The 19,803-nt window shown below is 46.9% G+C and overlaps 1 protein-coding gene across 5 annotated transcripts in view; it reads left to right on the plus strand.

Annotated features, from left to right (window-relative positions):
- Positions 1-19,803, plus strand: part of LOC138248932 (cystathionine beta-synthase-like protein) — a 147,621-nt gene that overhangs the window by 103,378 nt on the left and 24,440 nt on the right. For all 5 annotated transcript variants that reach the window (XR_011194663.1, XR_011194664.1, XM_069202962.1 and 2 more), the window contains exons 8-13: positions 9,886-9,977; positions 12,250-12,375; positions 16,831-16,915; positions 17,096-17,201; positions 17,720-17,797; positions 18,042-18,176. Coding sequence is in view for 3 of the 5 variants with exons in the window: in XM_069202962.1 (XP_069059063.1) it covers positions 9,886-9,977; positions 12,250-12,375; positions 16,831-16,915; positions 17,096-17,201; positions 17,720-17,797; positions 18,042-18,176 (622 nt within the window). In the remaining 2 variants the exon portion in view is untranslated. The remainder of the gene's footprint in view (positions 1-9,885; positions 9,978-12,249; positions 12,376-16,830; positions 16,916-17,095; positions 17,202-17,719; positions 17,798-18,041; positions 18,177-19,803) is intronic.

The raw sequence follows: 19,803 nt of genomic DNA on the forward strand, positions 1-19,803 counted from the left end.
TGTAATTCGACACCAGCGAATTGCATATTCAATTTTACCCATCTTGCAATTGTAGCCAAGGTAACTGCTTTGAAGGGTTTAACCTAAGAAATCAAAAGCTGGTAAACACCTTCTAGATTCATACTCCTTTATGCAACTTACAACACAAAGGTTTCTACAAGAATCAAAGCTTGGATAAACAAAATAGCGTCGGACATGATTTTCTTTCTTTCAGTAACCTCAAAGTTATTGTAAATTCTATTAGCTATCTCCAAAGCCTTAACATCTGACACTCATCGGTAGAAATCAAACAAAGTAAAGAAGCCAATTTCATCGAAAGTCTTTTCAGATCCAAATACCTATTACCATGCCAAGAGGAAAACATGAAAAGGACTAACTTAACATCCCATAAAGAATTGTATCTAGGTCTTGAAGGTCTCCTCAGCCTAATGCTTTTAAGCACTCTCCAAATCAAACATTCTTACCTGCAGTCCTGCCATTGATCAGACTGTGCCCTAGCGAAATCGCAGACATGTAGCAGTTAATAGTTCTATAGCTACGACCCCTAACAAACTGTTCTGTGAGAAAATTAACTACCGCCACTATAGTGGCCTCCAAGGGATCCAGATCCCTTTCCAAGCACCAGGGTACCCATGTCTTCCATATTCCTCCATACCTACTATGGGTACCTGGAGCCCAGATTCTTCCAGAAGTTCCTCAGCTCTTACCGAAAGGCCTGACATTTCTCTAGATCTCCTGATACTCTTCAGACAAGGAGGTTCAAAGTCCCAGTCAGAACCAGAGGGTGTCCCTTCCCACGATGTTTCGCAGCAAGCCGTGCAGGGCAGGGAGAAAGAAGGGAATGTCGCAATCTAACTCCAGTGTTATTGGGAGCCATGCCTGTGCATCCCAAAACGGAGTTACTAGAACAAGTGAGCACTTCTCCTGTCTGATCTTCTGAAGAACTCTTGGAATCCTGGCAAAAGGGGGGTTGCACAAGCGTTTGCTCCTTTCCAGGATTGTATGAACGCGTTCACAGCTAGAGCATCCAACTGTAGTATCTCTTCAGGTGAAATGTCAGCCTGCTCGCAGAGAGATCTGTCTCCAGATGGCCCCATATCTGACACAACTTCTTGAAACAAAGACTGTTCAACTTCCAGTCTCTGAAATCTTGTAAGAACCCTGAATTCCGGTCTGCAGTAACACTTGCCTTCAGGCTGATCTTGTGTTCCAGGCGCAATAGCCAGAGTTTCTTTGCTAATTCTGACAGGTCTGAGGATCTTGTTCCACCAAAGCAATTTATATATGCTACTGCAAAAACATTGTCCGTTTATAACAGAACCGAATTGCCTTGTAAACACTGTTTGAAACTCATAAGGGCATACAGTCCTGTCGTCAATTTCAAATAGTTTGTCATGCAGTTTGTCTGCATGAGACCACAAGCCACCAGTTTCTTGAGAACCCAAGCGTGCACCCCAACCGGCTAAACTCGCTTCTGACTCCAGAACAAAATCTGGAGAGCAACCAAAGATCTCTCTGCTGTTCCAGGCATCCAAGGTTTTCAACCACCAAGATAAGTCTGAACTTGCTTCCCCATCTAGAAACACCTTGTCTCCATACCACAGACCTCCCTGAAGAGCCTTTACTTTCAATCTCTGCAAGGCCTGATAATGTAAAGGGTCTGGAAAAATCGTTTCAGTGGAAGATGACAAGAGACCCAATATTCTGGCTAGTTCCCTTAGGGTTAAGGACTCTAATTTCAGAACATATCTTATCTCTTTCCGAATTTTGGAAATCTTCTTTAGAGGTCATAAAAGAGCCACTTTTATAGTATCTATTGTGAACACAAAGAACTCTAGGGACCTGGATGGAGTAAGAACAGATTGTTCCTTGTTTACAATAAAGCCCAAACTCATCAAGAAGAACATAACTATGTCCAGATCTTTCAAAGTCTGCGTTCTGTATTGCAACATAAGTATGTCGACATAAGTATGTCGCTCAAATAAACGATCATCCAAATTCCTCTCTCCTGAGGTAGGAAACTACTGCTCTCATTAACTTTGTAAAACACCATGGTGCTGATGATAGGCCAAAGGGAAGCGCTTGGAATTGCTAGTCGACCCTGACAGGTGAATTGAAGGTGAGGTTGTTACTCCCTGGCCATGGGGATTGTAAACTAAATATGAAGATGGTGATGACATCACCAAATGGTTCACAGCTTTTGAGAGGGCTTGTGCAACCAGAAAAGTAACCAGATCTCACTGGGGTGCTCTCCTTTGGGAAATGTTCACTGGAAAGTGTAGGGGTAGACTCCTCACACTCTCTGGAAAAGATGCAGAATCCTATGACCTCATGAAGGCTACCCTGATTGAGGGCTTTGGATTCTCCACTGAGGAGTATAGAATTAGGTTCAGGGGGGCTCAAAAGTCCTCGAGCCAGACCTGGGTTGATTTTGTTGACTACTCAGTGAAAACACTGGATGGTTGGATTCAAGGCAGTGGTGTAAATGATTATGATGGGCTGTACAATTTATTTGTGAAAGAACACCTGTTAAGTAATTGTTCAAATGATAAACTGCATCAGCATCTGGTAGACCTAGGACCAATTTCTCCCCAAGAAGTGGGAAAGAAGGCGGACCATTGGGTCAAGACTAGGGTGACCAAGACTTCCACAGGGGGTGACCAAAAGAAAGGGGTCACAAAGCCTCCCCAGGGGAAGAGTGTTGAGACCTCCAAAGGGAAAAATAGTAAAGAGTCTTCTACAGGGCCCCAAAAACTTGCACAGGAGGGTGGGCCCAGAGCCTCTTCACAATCCAATTTTGGGTACAAGGGGAAAAACTTTGATCCCAAAAAGGCCTGGTGTCGTAGCTGTAATCAGTCTGGACATCAAACTGGAGACAAGGCCTGTCCCAAGAAAAATTCCACTTCTAACTCTACTCCAGCTAACACTGGAATGGCTAGTCTCCAAGTGGGATCAACAGTGTGCCCAGAGCAAATCAGGTGTCACACTGAAGCTACATTAGTCTCTGAGGGTGGGGTGGATTTAGCCACACTGACTGCCTGGCCTCCTAACATGCAAAAATACAGGCAGCAGCTCTTAATTAATGGGACAAGTGTAGAAGGCCTGAGGGATACAGGTGCCAGTGTCACCATGGTGACAGAGAAACTGGTTTCCCCTGGTCAATACCTGGCTGGACAAACTTATCCAGTCACCAACGCTGACAATCAGACTAAAGTACATCCCATGGCTATGGTAACTTTAAAGTGGGGAGGGGTCAATGGCCTGAAACAGGTGGTGGTCTCCTCAAATATCCCTGTAGACTGTGTGCTTGTAAATGACCTGGAGTCCTCAGCATGGGCTGAGGTAGAACTGAAAACCCATGCAGCCATGCTGGGTATCCCTGAACTGGTGTGTGTGAAAACAAGGGCACAGTGCACGGCTCAGGGTGAAAAAGTGGTGTTGGAGCCTGGAAAAAGGGCCCAACCTACCAAGAGAAAAGGAAAGACAACTGGGGAACCAGTTGCAACACAACGAGAAAAAGAGAACCCCTCTTCTCAGGAAGAAGTTCTGCCCTCTGAGGGAACTGAGCCTATGGAGTTAGAACCTTATCAGGTTGAGCTCCTAGCCCCAGGGGGACCCTCAAGGGAACAGTTGTGTAAGGGGCAGGAAACCTGTCCCTCTCTTGAAGGCCTTAGGCAGCAAGCTGCTGAAGAGTCCAATGGAAAGAAAACAGGAACACATAGGGTCTATTGGGAAGATGGACTCCTTTACACTGAGGCAAGAGATCCCAAACCTGGTGCCACTAGGAGAGTGGTAGTGCCTCAGGAGTTTAGAGAGTTTCTTCTGACCTTAGCCCATGATATTCCTCTTGCTGGGCATTTGGGACAGACCAAGACGTGGGAGAGATTAGTCAACCACTTTTATTATTGGCCCAACATGTCCCAGAAGGTCAAGGAGTTTTGTGTCTCCTGTGCCACCTGTCAAGCCAGTGGTAAGACAGGTGGACACCCAAAGGCCCCCCTCATTCCACTTCCAGTGGTGGGGGTCCCCTTTGAAAGAGTGGGTGTGGACATAGTGGGTCCACTTGAACCTCCAACAGCCTCAAGGAACCTATACATACTAGTAGTAGTCGATCATGCTACTAGATACCCTGAAGCAATTCCCCTTAGGTCGACTACTGCCCCTGCAGTAGCCAAAGCACTCATTGGTTTTTTTACCAGAGTGGGTTTTCCTAAGGAGGTGGTGTCTGACAGAGGTACCAACTTTGTCAGCATACCTGAAACACATGTGGAATGAGTATGGGGTGACTTACAAATTCACCACACCATACCATCCACAAACCAATGGCCTTGTTGAGAGATTCAACAAAACATTGAAAGGCATGATCATGGGGCTCCCTGAAAAACTCAAAAGGAGATGGGATGTCCTCTTGCCATGTCTGCTTTTCGCTTACAGAGAGGTGCCTCAGAAGAGAGTAGGGTTTTCACCCTTTGAACTTCTGTTTGGCCACCCTGTAAGGGGACCACTAGCTCATGTGAAAGAAGGCTGGGAGAGACCTCTTCATGAGCCTAAACAAGATATAGTGGACTATGTACTAGGCCTACGTTCAAGGATGGCAGAGTACATGGAAAAGGAAAGTTAAAACCTTGAGGCCAGCCAACAGCTCCAGACGTTTTGGTATGACCAAAAGGCTGCTATGGTTGAATTTCAGCCAGGGCAGAAAGTCTGGGTTTTGGAGCCTGTGGCTCCCAGGGCACTTCAGGACAGATGGAGTGGCCCTTACCCAGTGCTAGAAAAGAAGAGTCAGGTCACCTACCTGGTGGACCTAGGCACTAGCAGGACCCCCAAGAGGGTGATCCATGTGAACCGCCTTAAGCTCTTCCATGACAGGGCTGATGTGAATCTGTTAATGGTAACAGATGAGGACCAGGAAGCTGAGAGTGAACCTCTCCCTGATCTCCTCTCCACAGACCCTAAAGATGGCTCAGTTGATGGAGTGATCTATTCAGACACCCTCTCTGGCCAACAGCAATCTGACTGTAGGAAGGTCCTGCAACAGTTTGCTGAGCTCTTTTCCCTAACCCCTGGTCAGACACACCTGTGTACCCATGATGTGGACACAGGAGACAGCATGCTTGTCAAAAACAAAATATTCAGACAGTCTGACCAAGTTAAGGAAAGCATCAAAGTGGAAGTCCACAAGATGCTGGAATTGGGAGTCATTGGGCACTCTGACAGTCCCTGGGCTAGCCCAGTGGTCTTAGTCCCCAAACCTCACACCAAATATGGAAAGAGAGAGATGAGGTTTTGTGTGGACTACATAGGACTTAATTCTGTCACCAAGACAGATGCCCATCCCATTCCAAGAGCAGATGAACTTATTGACAAACTAGGTGCTGCCAAATACTTAAGTACCTTTGACTTGACAGCAGGGTACTGGCAAATCAAAATGGCACCAGGAGCAAAAGAAAAGACAGCATTCTCCACACCTGATGGGCATTATCAGTTTACTGTTATGCCCTTTGGTTTAAAGAATGCCCCTGCCACCTTCCAAAGGTTGGTGAATCAAGTCCTTGCTGGCTTGGAGTCCTTTAGTGCAGCTTATCTTGACGATATTGCTGTCTTTAGCTCCAGCTGGCAGGATCACCTGGTCCACCTGAAGAAGGTTTTGAAGGCCCTGCAATCAGCAGGCCTATCTGTCAAGGCATCCAAATGCCAGATAGGGCAGGGAACCGTGGTTTACTTGGGTCACCTTGTAGGTGGAGGCCAAGTTCAGCCACTCCAGCCTAAGATCCAGACTATTCTGGACTGGGCAGCTCCAAAAACCCAGACTCAAGTCAGGGCATTCCTTGGCTTGACTGGGTACTACAGGAGGTTTGTGAAGGGACATGGATCCATAGTGACAGCCCTCACAGAACTTACCTCCAAGAAAATGCCCAAGAAAGTAAACTGGACTGTAGAATGCCAACAGGCCTTTGACACCCTGAAGCAAGCTATGTGCACAGCACCAGTTCTAAAAGCTCCAGATTACTCCAAGCAGTTCATTGTGCAGACAGATGCCTCTGAACATGGGATAGGGGCAGTTTTGTCCCAAACAAATGATGATGGCCTTGACCAGCCTGTTGCTTTCATTAGCAGGAGGTTACTCCCCAGGGAGCAGCGTTGGAGTGCCATTGAGAGGGAGGCCTTTGCTGTGGTTTGGTCCCTGAAGAAGCTGAGACCATACCTCTTTGGTACTCACTTTGTAGTTCAAACTGACCACAGACCTCTCAGATGGCTGATGCAAATGAAAGGTGAAAATCCAAAACTGTTGAGGTGGTCCATCTCCCTACAGGGAATGGACTTTATAGTGGAACACAGACCTGGGACTGCCCATGCCAATGCAGATGGCCTTTCCAGGTTCTTCCACTTAGAAAATTAAGACTCTCTTGGGAAAGGTTAGTCTCATCCTCTTTCGTTTGGGGGTGGGGGGGTTGTGTAAGGAAATGCCTCCTTGGCATGGTTACCCCCTGACTTTTTGCCTTTGCTGATACTAAGTTTTGATTTGAAAATGTGCTGAGGCCTTCTAACCAGGCCCCAGCACCAGTGTTCTTTCCCTAACCTGTACTTTTGTTTCCACAATTGGCACACCCTGGCATCCAGGTAAGTCCCTTGTAACTGGTACCAAGGGCCCTGATGCCAGGGAAGGTCTCTAAGGGCTGCAGCATGTCTTATGCCACCCTGGGGACCCCTCACTCAGCACAGACACACTGCTTGCCAGCTTGTGTGTGCTAGTGAGGACAAAACGACTAAGTCGACATGGCACTCCCCTCAGGGTGCCATGCCAACCTCACACTGCCTACAGGTATAGATAAGTCACCCCTCTAGCAGGCCTTACAGCCCTAAGGCAGGGTGCACTATACCATAGGTGAGGGCACAAGTGCATGAGCACTGTGCCCCTACAGTGTCTAAGCAAAACCTTAGACATTGTAAGTGCAGGGTAGCCATAAGAGTATATGGTCTGGGAGTCTGTCATGCACGAACTCCACAGCACCATAATGGCTACACTGAAAACTGTGAAGTTTGGTATCAAACTTCTCAGCACAATAAATGCACACTGATGCCAGTGTACATTTTATTGTAACATACACCCCAGAGGGCACCTTAGAGGTGCCTCCTGAAACCTTAACCGACTACCCGTGTAGGCTGACTGGTTTTAGCAGCCTGCCACACTCCAGACATGTTGCTGGCCACATGGGGAGAGTGCCTTTGTCACTCTGTGGCTAGTAACAAAGCCTGTACTGGGTGGAGATGCTTATCACCTCCCCCTGCAGGAACTGTAACACCTGGCGGTGAGCCTCAAAGGCTCACCCCCTTTGTTACAGCACCCAAGGGCACTCCAGCTAGTGGAGTTGCCCGCCCCCTCCGGCCACGGCCCCACTTTTGGCGGCAAGGCCGGAGGAGATAATGAGAACAACAAGGAGTCGTCACTGGCCAGTCAGGACAGCCCCTAAGGTGTCCTGAGCTGAGGTGACTCTGACTTTTAGAAATCCTCCATCTTGCAGATGGAGGATTCCCCCAATATGGATAGGGATGTGCCCCCCTCCCCTCAGGGAGGAGGCACAAAGAGGGTGTAGCCACCCTCAGGGCTAGTAGCCATTGGCTACTAACCCCCCAGACCTAAACACACCCCTAAATTCACTATTTAGGGGCTCCCCAGAACCTAGGAACTCAGATTCCTGCAACCTCAGAAGAAGAGGACTGCTAAGCTGAAAAACCCTGCAGAGAAGACGGAGACACCAACTGCTTTGGCCCCAGCTCTACCGGCCTATCTCCCCCCTTCTAAAGACACTGCTCCAGCGACGCTCTCCCCAGGGTCCAGCGACCTCTGAAGCCTCAGAGGACTGCCCTGCATCTAGACGGACCAAGAACTCCAGAGGACAGCGGCTCTGTTCACCCAAGACTGCGACTTTGCTACAAAGAAGCAACTTTGAAACAACTTGAGTTTCCCGCCGGAAGCATGAGACTTGACACACTGCACCCGACGCCCCCGGCTCGACTTGTGGAGAACAATCACTTCAAGGAGGACTCCCCGGCGACTGCAAGACCGTGAGTAGCCAGAGTTGCCCCCCCTGAGCCCCCACAGCGACACCTGCAGAGGGAATCCCGAGGCTCCCCCTGACCGCGACTGCCTGCTTCTAAGATCCGACGCCTGGTAAAGACTCTGCACCCACAGCCCCCAGGGCCTGAAGGATCCGACCTCCAGTGCAGGAGCGACCCCCAGGTGGCCCTCTCCCTTGCCCAGGTGGTGGCTACCCCGAGGAGCACCCCCATTGCCTGCCTGCATCGCTGAAGAGACCCCTTGGTCTCCCATTGAAACCTGTGTCCCCCCCGGTGCCCTACAAAACCCCCCTGGTCTGCCCTCCGAAGACGCGGGTACTTACCTGCTGGCAGACTGGAACCGGGGCACCCCCTTCTCCATTGAAGCCTATGCGTTTTGGGCACCACTTTGACCTCTGCACCTGACCGGCCCTGAGCTGCTGGTGTGGTAACTTTGGGGTTGCTCTGAACCCCCAACGGTGGGCTACCTTGGACCCAAACTTGAACCCCGTAGGTGGTTTACTTACCTGCAAAAACTAACAAACACTTACCTCCCCCAGGAACTGTTGAAAATTGCACTGTCTAGTTTTAAAATAGCTATATGTCATTTATGTGAAAACTATATGCTATTTTGCTAATTCAAAGTTCCTAAAGTACCTACCTGAAATACCTTTTATTTGAAGTATTACTTGTAAATCTTGAACCTGTGGTTCTTAAAATAAACTAAGAAAAGATATTTTTCTATACAAAAACCTATTGGCCTGGAATTGTCTCTGAGTGTGTGTTCCTCATTTATTGCCTGTGTGTGTACAACAAATGCTTAACACTACCCTCTGATAAGCCTACTGCTCGACCACACTACCACAAAATAAAGCATTAGAATTATATCTGTTTGCCACTATCTTACCTCTAAGGGGAACCCTTGGACTCTGTGCATGCTATTTCTTACTTTGAAATAGTACATACAGAGCCAACTTCCTACAGTAATCTTCCTTATACACGTGTACCCTTCAATGTAGTTATATATCTATGTAATTATTACTTTACTCCTACTGTAGAAGAAAAAATAAACTTTGGCCTGATTTAGAGGTTGGCGGACGGGATACCCGTCACAGATGTGATGGATATCCTGTCCGCCATATTACAAGTTCCATAGGATAAAATGGAATCGTAAAACGGCGGACTGGATATCCATCATGTTTGTGACTGACTTACACCATCCGTCAATCTCTAAATGAGGCCCTTTGTCTTCAATGCATTACTCAGTGTCGCACCCTGTACCTCTCTCAGTACGTGCTCTACTCTGACTCACCCCAAACCTCATTCTACTACCATGATCTCCCAAACAACCCTTTCTAAACTCTTCCCTCCTTTATCTCTCCTTTGACTCATCCCAAACCTCATTATACTACTGTGATCTCCCTAATCCCTCTCTACAGACTCCTCCCTCCCCCATCTCTCCTTTCACTCATCCCAAACCTCCTCTTACTACTGTGATCTCCTAAATAACACTTTCTAGACTGCTCCTCTTCTGTTCCTCCATTATCCTATTCAGTACAACTAACAGACCTGCATGCCCACTTCACAGCTCAAGTCATATTTCCCTGTACTAATCCACCACTAATCCTTTTGGGTTCCGCAGTAGAGCACTACTCGCCAAAGACCGCTTCAACACCTTGTCAGGGGTAGTAAGCGCTATATAAATACAACTACAATCCCATTTTAATTACAATGAAATAGTTACAATGAAAATAACCTCCTAGTGCTGTGAGGTAATCGAAGAAAATCATGTCTGTTACCATCTCTTTCTCTCTCTTCTGCCTAAAGGTAAAGTGGACATGCTGGTGGTTGGCGCGGGCACAGGTGGCACCATCACTGGACTTGCCCGGAAGATAAAGGAGAGGTGCCCCGAATGCAAGGTCAGTTGACGCACCCTCTCTAGTTAATCGATCAACTATATATATATATATATATTGTTCTCTCTCTCTGTCTCTCTGTCTGTCTCTCTCTTTTCTGATGAATGCAGTTACTAGGGATGTCACACCCTCACTGTTTAATCCCATTTTTCCTCTCATCAGCAGGGAGTGACATATCTTTCCTGGTAAATCTGAATGAGGTGCCCTGTGTGCTGCACCCCTTCACTAATAAGTGGCGTTCCCTTCCTGGTGTGCCCCAATGCTAGGTGACAGCAAGACCTGCCTGGTAAACCCCAGCCCAGGGATTGACATGTCCTGACAGTTGAACCCCCACTAGTGACACGACATCTTGGGGAACCCCTGTTAATAGGGCAATATCTGCCCTACCTGATGACCCCATATCACCACAGGGCACCATGCCCTGCCTATAAACCCTCCTTGACCGGGAGTGAAATTCCGTGCCAGGTAAACCCCAATCTCCCGGCTGTGACATACCTCGCTTGTTAAGTCCTATCACTAAAAACGTACGTGTACGTGGTGTGTCTGGTGAAGCCTCATTACCAATGAATGACACACTGCATATTTTACCCCAGCACCAGTCAGCGACACATCCGGTGTACCCCATCAGTGCCTGCTGTACCCCTTTGCTAGGCTGTGACAAGCCCTGCTTCCATCACCAATGAGTGACGTCCCATCCCAGTTTTTTTAATCCATCAGTAGGGATGTGAAATGCACTCTCTGGTGTACCCCTTGATATGCAGTAACGTGCTCTGACTGGTGTACACTCCTGCTGTTGAGTGACATGCCACTCTGTTTACCCACTTACGTGTGACATACCCGTCAGAGTGTAGCGACACCTCTAGAGGGTGATACGCCTGTGCTAGAGCATTGGTTACTAGCTCCTCCTCACTCTCTGCAGATTCATTTCTCTAGAAGCTTTGAGAAGCCGTGCTTGGAGCTTCCTGCAAGAGAGGAGACCTAATGCAAGAATACTCGCAGTGGCACCACCGCCATGTTGGGTATTTGGCAGCCGCCTAGTCAGTGAGGTGTGTGTGGAGCTCTGTAGCTGCTCATGAGGACCTTCTTGTGCTCATAGACCCGCTGTTGGAGGCGGTCGAGACATAGAAGTCAACTCTGCTGCTTGTAGGTAGTCACAGTTGTGGTAATTCCTTCCAGCGTCTGTTTATTCGAGGCGGTAATCTGGTGTTGTACATGCATGTTTATGATGTGTTGTGTAATCCAGATTTTTTTTTTTTTAATTTTAGTTTTTTTTAATTGGCATTTTGTGCAATATGCGTTTGAAGTACAAGCAACATAAAAACCCACAGTTTCGCATTTATCAGATGGATCAGATTATCTGTAAATGCCTTCCATCTCGCTAACACCCATTAGTACAAGTTGATCCAATCTAAGGTAATCCAGAAGTGCCTGATGGGATGGTGGAAATCGAAGAATGGGGAAGCATTACCCAAAGCAGTCCTATATTATTTCTTGTGGGATGTAATATGGAAAAACACTCTGTTGCCATTAGGCGTCAAGGAGCGTGGTAATTTGTGAGCACAAGCCATCGCCTCTGGTGTGTCTGTTGGTGAATCTAATCCAGGAGGACTGTCAGAGGTCAGTTTAGTGTCCTTGGACGTGGTGGTAATCTGATATTAGTCTCCAGGATCAGTGGGAGATGTCCACGTAAGACTGGTGATCACACATTAAAGCTCCTGGGGGCTCCTGCGTGGTGGTACCAGTGCAGGTACAAGAGTGTGACCTGGGAGTCCGGTGTCCAGGTGTAGGACTGAGTGTGACCGCCTTAAAGTTAGTTCTTCATTCTGATTGGTGGTTCTCTCCAGATTGGGTATTGCCTGATGCCACATTGGTCTTTGATCTGAGCTTCTGTTGTACTCTGGAACTGGTTTTATGTCTTTGCGAGTCCTCCTCACTGATGCCTGAATTGGGCTAACAATATTTAAACCCATAACCAGCTTTCGATATTCCCTTTCACCTAAAGCGTGCTCACAAGAAAGCATCTCTCACCCTCTACAGCCTGCTCCACGAGAGAGCGCAAAGGCTCATGTAAGAATGATATCTATCGATACTCGGTCTTCCACAGTAGGCTAGCGAGTGTCAGTATGTTCCTTGTGGAGCAGCCCTGTCCCATCTGTTAAATAATCATCTTTCCCGCGCTCTCCTACCCTTGACATGTTTGACTCTTCGGCGCCCGTCTCTGTGTGACCATTGAGTGTAGAATGACCGGAGGATCCCTACTGTTCTGTCCTTGCAGGTGGTGGGTGTTGACCCAGAAGGTTCCATCCTGGCAGAACCAGAATCCTTGAATGCGACAGACAAGACCTCGTATGAAGTGGAGGGCATCGGGTATGACTTCATTCCCACAGTGCTGGACAGATCGGTGAGTATGTGCTTTATGCATGTGTGTGTACGCCTCTAGTGGGCAAACCTACCCATAGCGCAAGAGAGCAATGTACAAGAGAGGTGCACAGGATGGAAATCATTAGTAGTGCAAGTAACTCGCCTGTGAGTAGGAGTGGGGCTCTCCTCATCTGGCATCTGATAAAGGGATTCTGTAGAAATCGATGACTGCGGAAGATGAAGGTTCTGAGCTGCTTCCTGAGGCGGACCACGTAAGGTGCTTATTGGGTCTTATTTGGGATATAATTCCAGATCCTCGTCTTGTAGGAGAAGCACTTTCTTCTGCTGTATGTGCATTTCTTGGTCTCCCACCTGGCAACGTGAATGCTGTGAGTGTTAAGACATTCCATGGTTGTCTAGGTGATGGTAGACTAAGTAAACATTCCAAAGGTTTACATCATATCGCTTTACCTTGGATGTAGTTTTGCAAGCATTGCTATAGGAGTACTGGACATGAATTTTCAGTTGGGGCTCCCCAGGAGGACCTCTTCATCAATTTCTACGTCTGTTATTGTCCAGGATGTCTTTTGGGCAGAATATCAACGCATGTTTAGTCCTCTGTTTTGGTTTCATCACCACAAAAGAAACGCCATATTTCCTTTTTATTAGAGAAATTGTGAAGAATCCATCCTTTTTTACCTATGACAGTTTGCGCAATAAAAGCCCCTTCTCGTATGAGTGTGGTGCTATTTTAGGCAAAATTGACAAATTAGTGTATTTTTATTGGCCAAGCATTACAAAGTACCCATGGCCATTCCGTGGTCTGTCTGTAACAGGAAACTAAAAATGAGGAAAGAAACATCTGGTATGTGGGTGATTGCACATTTCAAAGTCTTAAATGAAGGTTTTCTGTCATATAGTCATCGGAAACCCAAGTCCTTCTAAGGAACATCTCCAGAGTGCAAAGCGTTCCTCTAAAGTTGAGGCATTCTTCTGTTCAGCATTTCTGAGGACTGAGAGAGAGGCGCTGTATGGCATCCTTTGCGAGTAACATCTCTGAGATAATGCGGCCACCAGAGCTGAGCTCGAGGCATCCCTAGTGTAACATATGGATGATGCAAGAGTCGACAGCAGTGAAAGTGGTCTTCTCTGCCATGGGACTCTCAGATATCCATGAACCGTAGAATATATGCGCATGTGCGGGATCCCTGGAACACCTTCATTTCAAAACTTTTTGCCAAGAAAAACACACCCAATAGAGGCATTTTCTACGTTTTTTTGTTGGTTTTAAAAAAAGATGCAACTAGCCAAATTAACAGAATCGAATATTTGACTGAAACATCACTTCATTAGACCTTTTCTACAACCACAAAGAAAAATGAAATATAGACTCGAATAGGTTGCGCACACGCCATGTTAGCCGATACTGTACTTTTAAGGAATTCTAAGGATACCAGCCTGTCCATCGTGCACTCTACAGTCAGTGACGCTCTTCGTTTTTCCAGACCGCCTAAAGAAAGATCCCCAGTTGCTGCCATTTTAAGTCATATTTTGGCTGAAAACTTCAATTTTGGGTGTCGTTTTTGCATCACTCATTCTTTCTTCAAAGTTAGTGCCATTTTTCTCCTGGTTGGGCGAGGGGACCGTTGGCGGGTCCGTCTCCAACAATTTTTCTTATCTTTATTTGCCAAAATCTGGCCTTCAGGGTTTTTTTTTTTTTTTACATTTGGGCTGCCATCGCTGCGTAGTCTCTCCAACTACTTTTTTCACCATCCCAATGATTAAGGATTTTCCTGAGGGTTTAGGGAAATCGTGGAGCAGTCCCTACAGGTATGCTTTCATCAAGAGACAGTAGCCAGATGTTTGGTCCCCTGTATAATTGTGTGTTACCAAAAAGCTAACAGACCCCTTCCTGGCAACCTCAAGGCCCATTCTACGTGTGGGTAAACTAGCTACAGCTGTTTAAATGGAAAATGCACCTCTTCCAGGTACTTGCAAAGCGGCTCCCTGGAGATTGGCGGATACATTTGCCGAACATTAGTGCATTGACTCTGTTGCAGGAACTGATAATGTGGTAGGTCAGGCGTCCTTGCACAGTTTAGTTGCTTGCATTTCTTTTTGTTTCTTCGCCCTTGTCTTTGGACCCCTTCCTGGGTTGTGCATAGCGTAGCTCACTATTCTATCCTCCTGTTTAGAAACATCTGAGAGAACCCCAAGACAGGGAAGGAAATGTTACCCCCACTATTTCCAGTTCACTGCCAAGGTTATGCTTTGTGAATCCATGGACAACTCTCGTGCCCCCCAGTTTTAGGTGTAGCCTACAGGCAGCTTTAGGTGTCTGGTGAGACCTCATGCCAACATATGAAACACACCCACGCAACGCCCCACACACGCACCCCACACACTCAAGTTCACACTTCCCCCGCTAACACGCCAGTCCACTACCCGTGGTACCAGTGCATGGCTTATTGTGGATGTGAACTAATTACAAGGTAGTTTATATCAACAATAGTCTTTTTGGGGTGGGGGTAACCCAACCTCCAAACCGTTCCCACTGCTTGACTCAGTCCATTGCAATCCCAATATATCCCCGCCCACCCCGCGTGTTTAAAAAAAAAAAAAAAAGAATATGTACAATTCCTGGCCGGCTAGTTGAGCCCCTGTGGGCAGGCTCTAGTGCTTCATCCGGGCACTGTCCTCTTCTCAGGTGGAGCTGGAAATTGTGCAAAGAGGGTATCTTGGTTCCCGGCACTTTAGGGTTCTTGTCCAGTACCTCAGTCTGCCTCTCCCATTGGGCACCGCAGCAGCTGTCACCTGTGCCCCATCACTTGGGGTTGAGCATACAAAGCAGACACCTCACACTCCAACCTGTGTATAATCTCTGGTCTGTAAGAGGCCACATCAGTCAGGCAAGCGGCGATCATTTGACTTATCCTATCCACCAAGTGTTCCCATCCCTCTGCCCTCCTTTTCTGTATTTCGCTAACGATGACCTAACTCTGTGGATTACTTCTTGGATAATCTGTGGAAACACCCCCCTGGTGTAGCATTATGAAAGCACATTAAAGCTGCCCTGCTCGCTGCCTGTGAAGTCACTAGCTGTCTGTTAGCAGTTGGCCGAAAGGCTGTAAAAGTTGTGATCCTTCCACAATATTTCACTTGAAACAAACTGCAGCACTGACCCTGCATTGTATGATGAGGAGGCTGGCAGTCTTAGAATTTGTTAAAGGTATGGTGTCAGCACAGTGCATGATCAACCCGTTAGATGCTCTAATTTCCCTCTAGTATGGAGTTTTAAAAATGTCCAGTAAAGTGGTGTTTTCAGCCAAATACATGATAGTGTTAATTTGGCTAATTTAATTTTTTTTAAACCCAAAAAAGAAATGTAGAAAATGTTCCCTCGTATAGGCATTTATTTTCTTTGTGAAAATACTTTGAGTGGAGGGTGTTCCGCTGGGTCCTGCATGTTTGCAGAGCTGTTGTACTGTTTATGGCTTCAGATAGAATACCCCTGAGAGAAAACTAGCATTACCTTCTTCCTTTAATCTCTGGCGCTCTTATAGATGCAGCTACAATTTAGAAAGCTCGACTTAAACTCCTGTAATAGAGCTAAAGTAGAAATGACTGGGTTTCCATTCCCTTGGAAGGTGTGGCCATTTTTTGTACAGTGAGGTCTTTGCCGCAGTTCGTACTGGAGTTCCAGCTTAGGTCTTCGCTCTTCTGTCAGTGTGAGGAAATTGGCACCACATGCCACCACAGATGTGTGTGAATGGCCCAAAAGATGATCTATCAGATGTGGGAAGTTGGCAGAGCATCACTCCCACCAAGGTGGGCTCCATGGTCTTCAGAATGCCCACAGCACGTGCCATTTCCCATCAGTTGCTGTTGAGTGTTCCACAAAGTTGGACTCCTCTAAGATATCATTTGAACAACACTTACTCAGGGTGTAACTAATATATTTGCAGACTAACTTCTCATATTAAAACATTACTAATATTATTGTAGAACTCTCTAGATGGTGATCTGTACTGAAAAAGGGGAGCCAGTAGCCACTGCACAGCTTTTAGATTCTGGGCCTGATTTCAATATTGGTGGACGGGATGTCCGTCACCGTTGTGACAGAGTAACACGTCCGCCAATATCTAAATCAGGCCCATAGTTCATTAAAGTTAGTGCTTAAGTTGCCTTATATCGAGTCCACCTATATATCTGTTTTAATTTCACCCAAGTTGGGCATTTTTCCTGTCCTCCTGGGTCCAACCAGTGACTGATTTCAAGAACACTAAAAGGGGAGTATTTACGAAACGCTTGCTCCTGGCACGGCAGTTGCTACTCGGAATTTGGGACCTTTTTAGGTCTTCCACAGACTACTCCAGAAGATGGAATTATTGTACAATCAGCCCTGGAAGTATGTTCTGCCATTTGTTTGTTGCAGTGAAGGCCTAGGATCTGTTGCTCACTGCTACTGTGATGCAGCGATGTTGATTTTTTGCAGGTGGTGGACAGCTGGTACAAGAGCAATGATGAGGACTCCTTCGCCATGGCCCGGGCGCTGATCCGCCAGGAAGGCTTGCTGTGCGGTGAGACCTTTTCTTCATTCCGCCACCGACATTGCGGCACAGGCTCAGGCTTTTTGCTTGTACTTTTATAAAATTTCAAATTCTTGCGTTCAAACCACCAATTCATAGAGTGTATTTCAGATCTACGTGTACGCGTCTAGTGAAGTTCGCAGGTGACGTCGCGTTTTTCTCTGTCTGCAGGAGGAAGCTCTGGCAGTGCCATGGCTGTTGCTGTGAAGGCCGCACAGGAGCTGAAGGAAGGTCAGCGCTGTGTCGTCATCTTACCAGACTCTGTCCGCAATTACATGTAAGAGCCTCCGAAGACCGGCTACTGAATCACCCCTGCTCTAGAATAAGAACACGTCTTTGAAAAAGATCAAGACTGATGAACACATGGGAAATGGCAGGGTGGTGCTTGGCGTGTGCCTCCTTTGTGCAGCAGCATTGCAGTCTCATTGCCTCCATTGGTTTGTTGAAAGATGCTCTTGACTCAGGTAGTTTGACCAGGGATTGTGTTCAGAGTTTGCCTGAGAGCAATCTTCTTTTGCCTGAGGTGCTTGGTACCTGCCATCGGTTGGAGTTTAGATCCTCCTCCCTTGCTCAGTTTTGTGACCACTTTGTTGCACTCCACAGCATGTACGGTACTGCGCACCCCACACTCCGTCACAATGGTTCCCCACGAAGTGGCCTGGGTTGTGCACTCTTACACCTTGGCTTCCTGGATTCAAAAGGAACTTGCTTTGAACTTTGGTTCATGCCTGCACCAGTTGTGTCCTCTCCCTTTTTTTTTCTGTAACTCAGATTTCTTCTCCATCTCCTTTCCAGGTCAAAGTTCTTGAGTGACAAGTGGATGGTGCAGAAGCAGTTTATGACAACTGAGGAACTGGAGGTGGCTAAACCCTGGTACGTTTTTGATACGCCAATGTTGTCTATTGAATGAGTTGTGTTGTACAAGTCTAGGGTGTCTAGCACAATATAGACGTGGAGGATGTTTCCCCCAACCACATTAATACATCCCCCAGTTATTCAGCCTTTCTTCCAGTAATTGGGTTCTCTAGTTTCTCCGAGGACACCCAAATGCACACAGGATGTCTCCGCTAGGTCCCCGTATCTGATCTTTCCTACTTGACTTCTCTTTCTTTTGCAGGTGGTGGCACATCAAGGTGCAGGAGCTGAACCTCTGTGCCCCTCTGACTGTTCTTCCAAGCGTCACCTGTGAGCGGACCATTGAAGTCTTGCGGGAGAAGGGTTTTGACCAGGTGCCCATCGTGGAGGAGTCTGGGTAGGTGGCAACGTTGACCAGATATCCATCTTCCCGCTGACATTTATGCCTCTTGCGTACACCGAGCCTCCTGTCCCTGTACCTCCTCAGCTAACATACTGTTCTTGGCCCTCACATTCCCTACTCTTGAATGTCCATTTTGCTGTCTTGATCAGGAAAACACTTCCTCAGATTATTCTTTTGTTGCTGCACACCGCCTTGTCCTTCATGTGCGTATGAAATGGAAGTGGTCACTTAAAGTGCAGGGAGTCCTCCTAGCAGGAAGTGCTGCCGATGTTCCAGTAAAGATGTGAAATAATCAGTATAATTGACCTATTGCAATAAATGTTTGACAAATGTCTTTGTACACGTTAAGAGCCTCAACCAAACCAGCAGATATATCACAAACGAATCATTAGACTTCACCGAAGTCGCAGACATACTACAGTACACTGAGATGACAAATGTTTTACCTGGACTGCACTTTCACGGATTCACTTGTTTTGACTGTTCCTTGCTGCGGGGCTTGGAATTCTGGCTGAGATTAAACCACCACCTGCACTGAATCCCCACCCAGTTCTGGGCCTTGGGGTCTGCAGTCCCTGTGTGGACGGGGCCTTTAATTCTGCCCTCAGCAGCCACCTAGCAGTCTCTCCTTAGCACAGTTCACTGTGGGTGACTTGGTTCACTCGTGGGCTTATTCAAGGTTTACAGTTGTTTTGAGGCAAAAAATGCATTTTAACTTGTTCCACTGTTGAAATAAGCCTTCAGGCCTTGATGTAACAAAACATGATCTGTCTTGTGTATTTCTTAACATTTGGCAAGGTCTCTCTTAGGACGCTGTAGGACCGCTGATGAGAGTTGGGTTATATTGAAAGATCGCCATGACCACTGGCTTTGTCTGTGCCCGAACCGTGACTTCAAGGCTGCGAAGTCTACTAGGACCGAGACAGGAGCCTGTGTTCATACACAGAAGAAGGGTACCCAACTTCCTAAAAATATGCTGAATGCACTGTTAAGAGAAATGGTACTTCCTCAGGGTAATCATCTCCCTGCGTGAAACAAAAAACAGAAATTACATTGAGACAGAAAACAAACCACACATGCCTACAAAATGTACTTTTCACAAAAAAGATACCAGAAAACTAACGTCAAATGCTAAACAAAAAAGCTGGGAATCTGCAATTAATTAAATCCCATCAAGTCAACGAAGTAAGTCCATCATAGAACACACCCTGGTCCTCTACTGCAAACTAAACAACATCCTGCATTGGCATTCTTTCAGGAGTACTTGGTAATCCATCACAGAAACCTAATGGGAGCACAAGTGGGCGGCGTAAGCATCCCTGAAATGACATGGTCATTGTAGGCATCTCATCCAAACAATGGCACAGCACGAAGACTGTGAAAGCTAATGGCTGTAGAGAGCTGGCCCAAAGCTCACTCGCTCTCTGTACTTCATACTGTGCTTCTTTGAGGGCTAATGTCTACTACATTGGTGGTTGAGGGCTTCCTTATACCAGAGCTGTGTATAACCAAACCTAAAAAGACCTGCAGGTGATTCCATCCTTTCCAAGTTTCTCCAACTCCAATCATTCTGGCAGATTTATGCTGCTTGTTCCCTCTGATTCCTCGTTGAAGTTCACTA

This window comes from Pleurodeles waltl, chromosome 8 (genome assembly GCF_031143425.1).
Source record: "Pleurodeles waltl isolate 20211129_DDA chromosome 8, aPleWal1.hap1.20221129, whole genome shotgun sequence".
Taxonomy (NCBI): Eukaryota; Metazoa; Chordata; class Amphibia; order Caudata; family Salamandridae; genus Pleurodeles; species Pleurodeles waltl.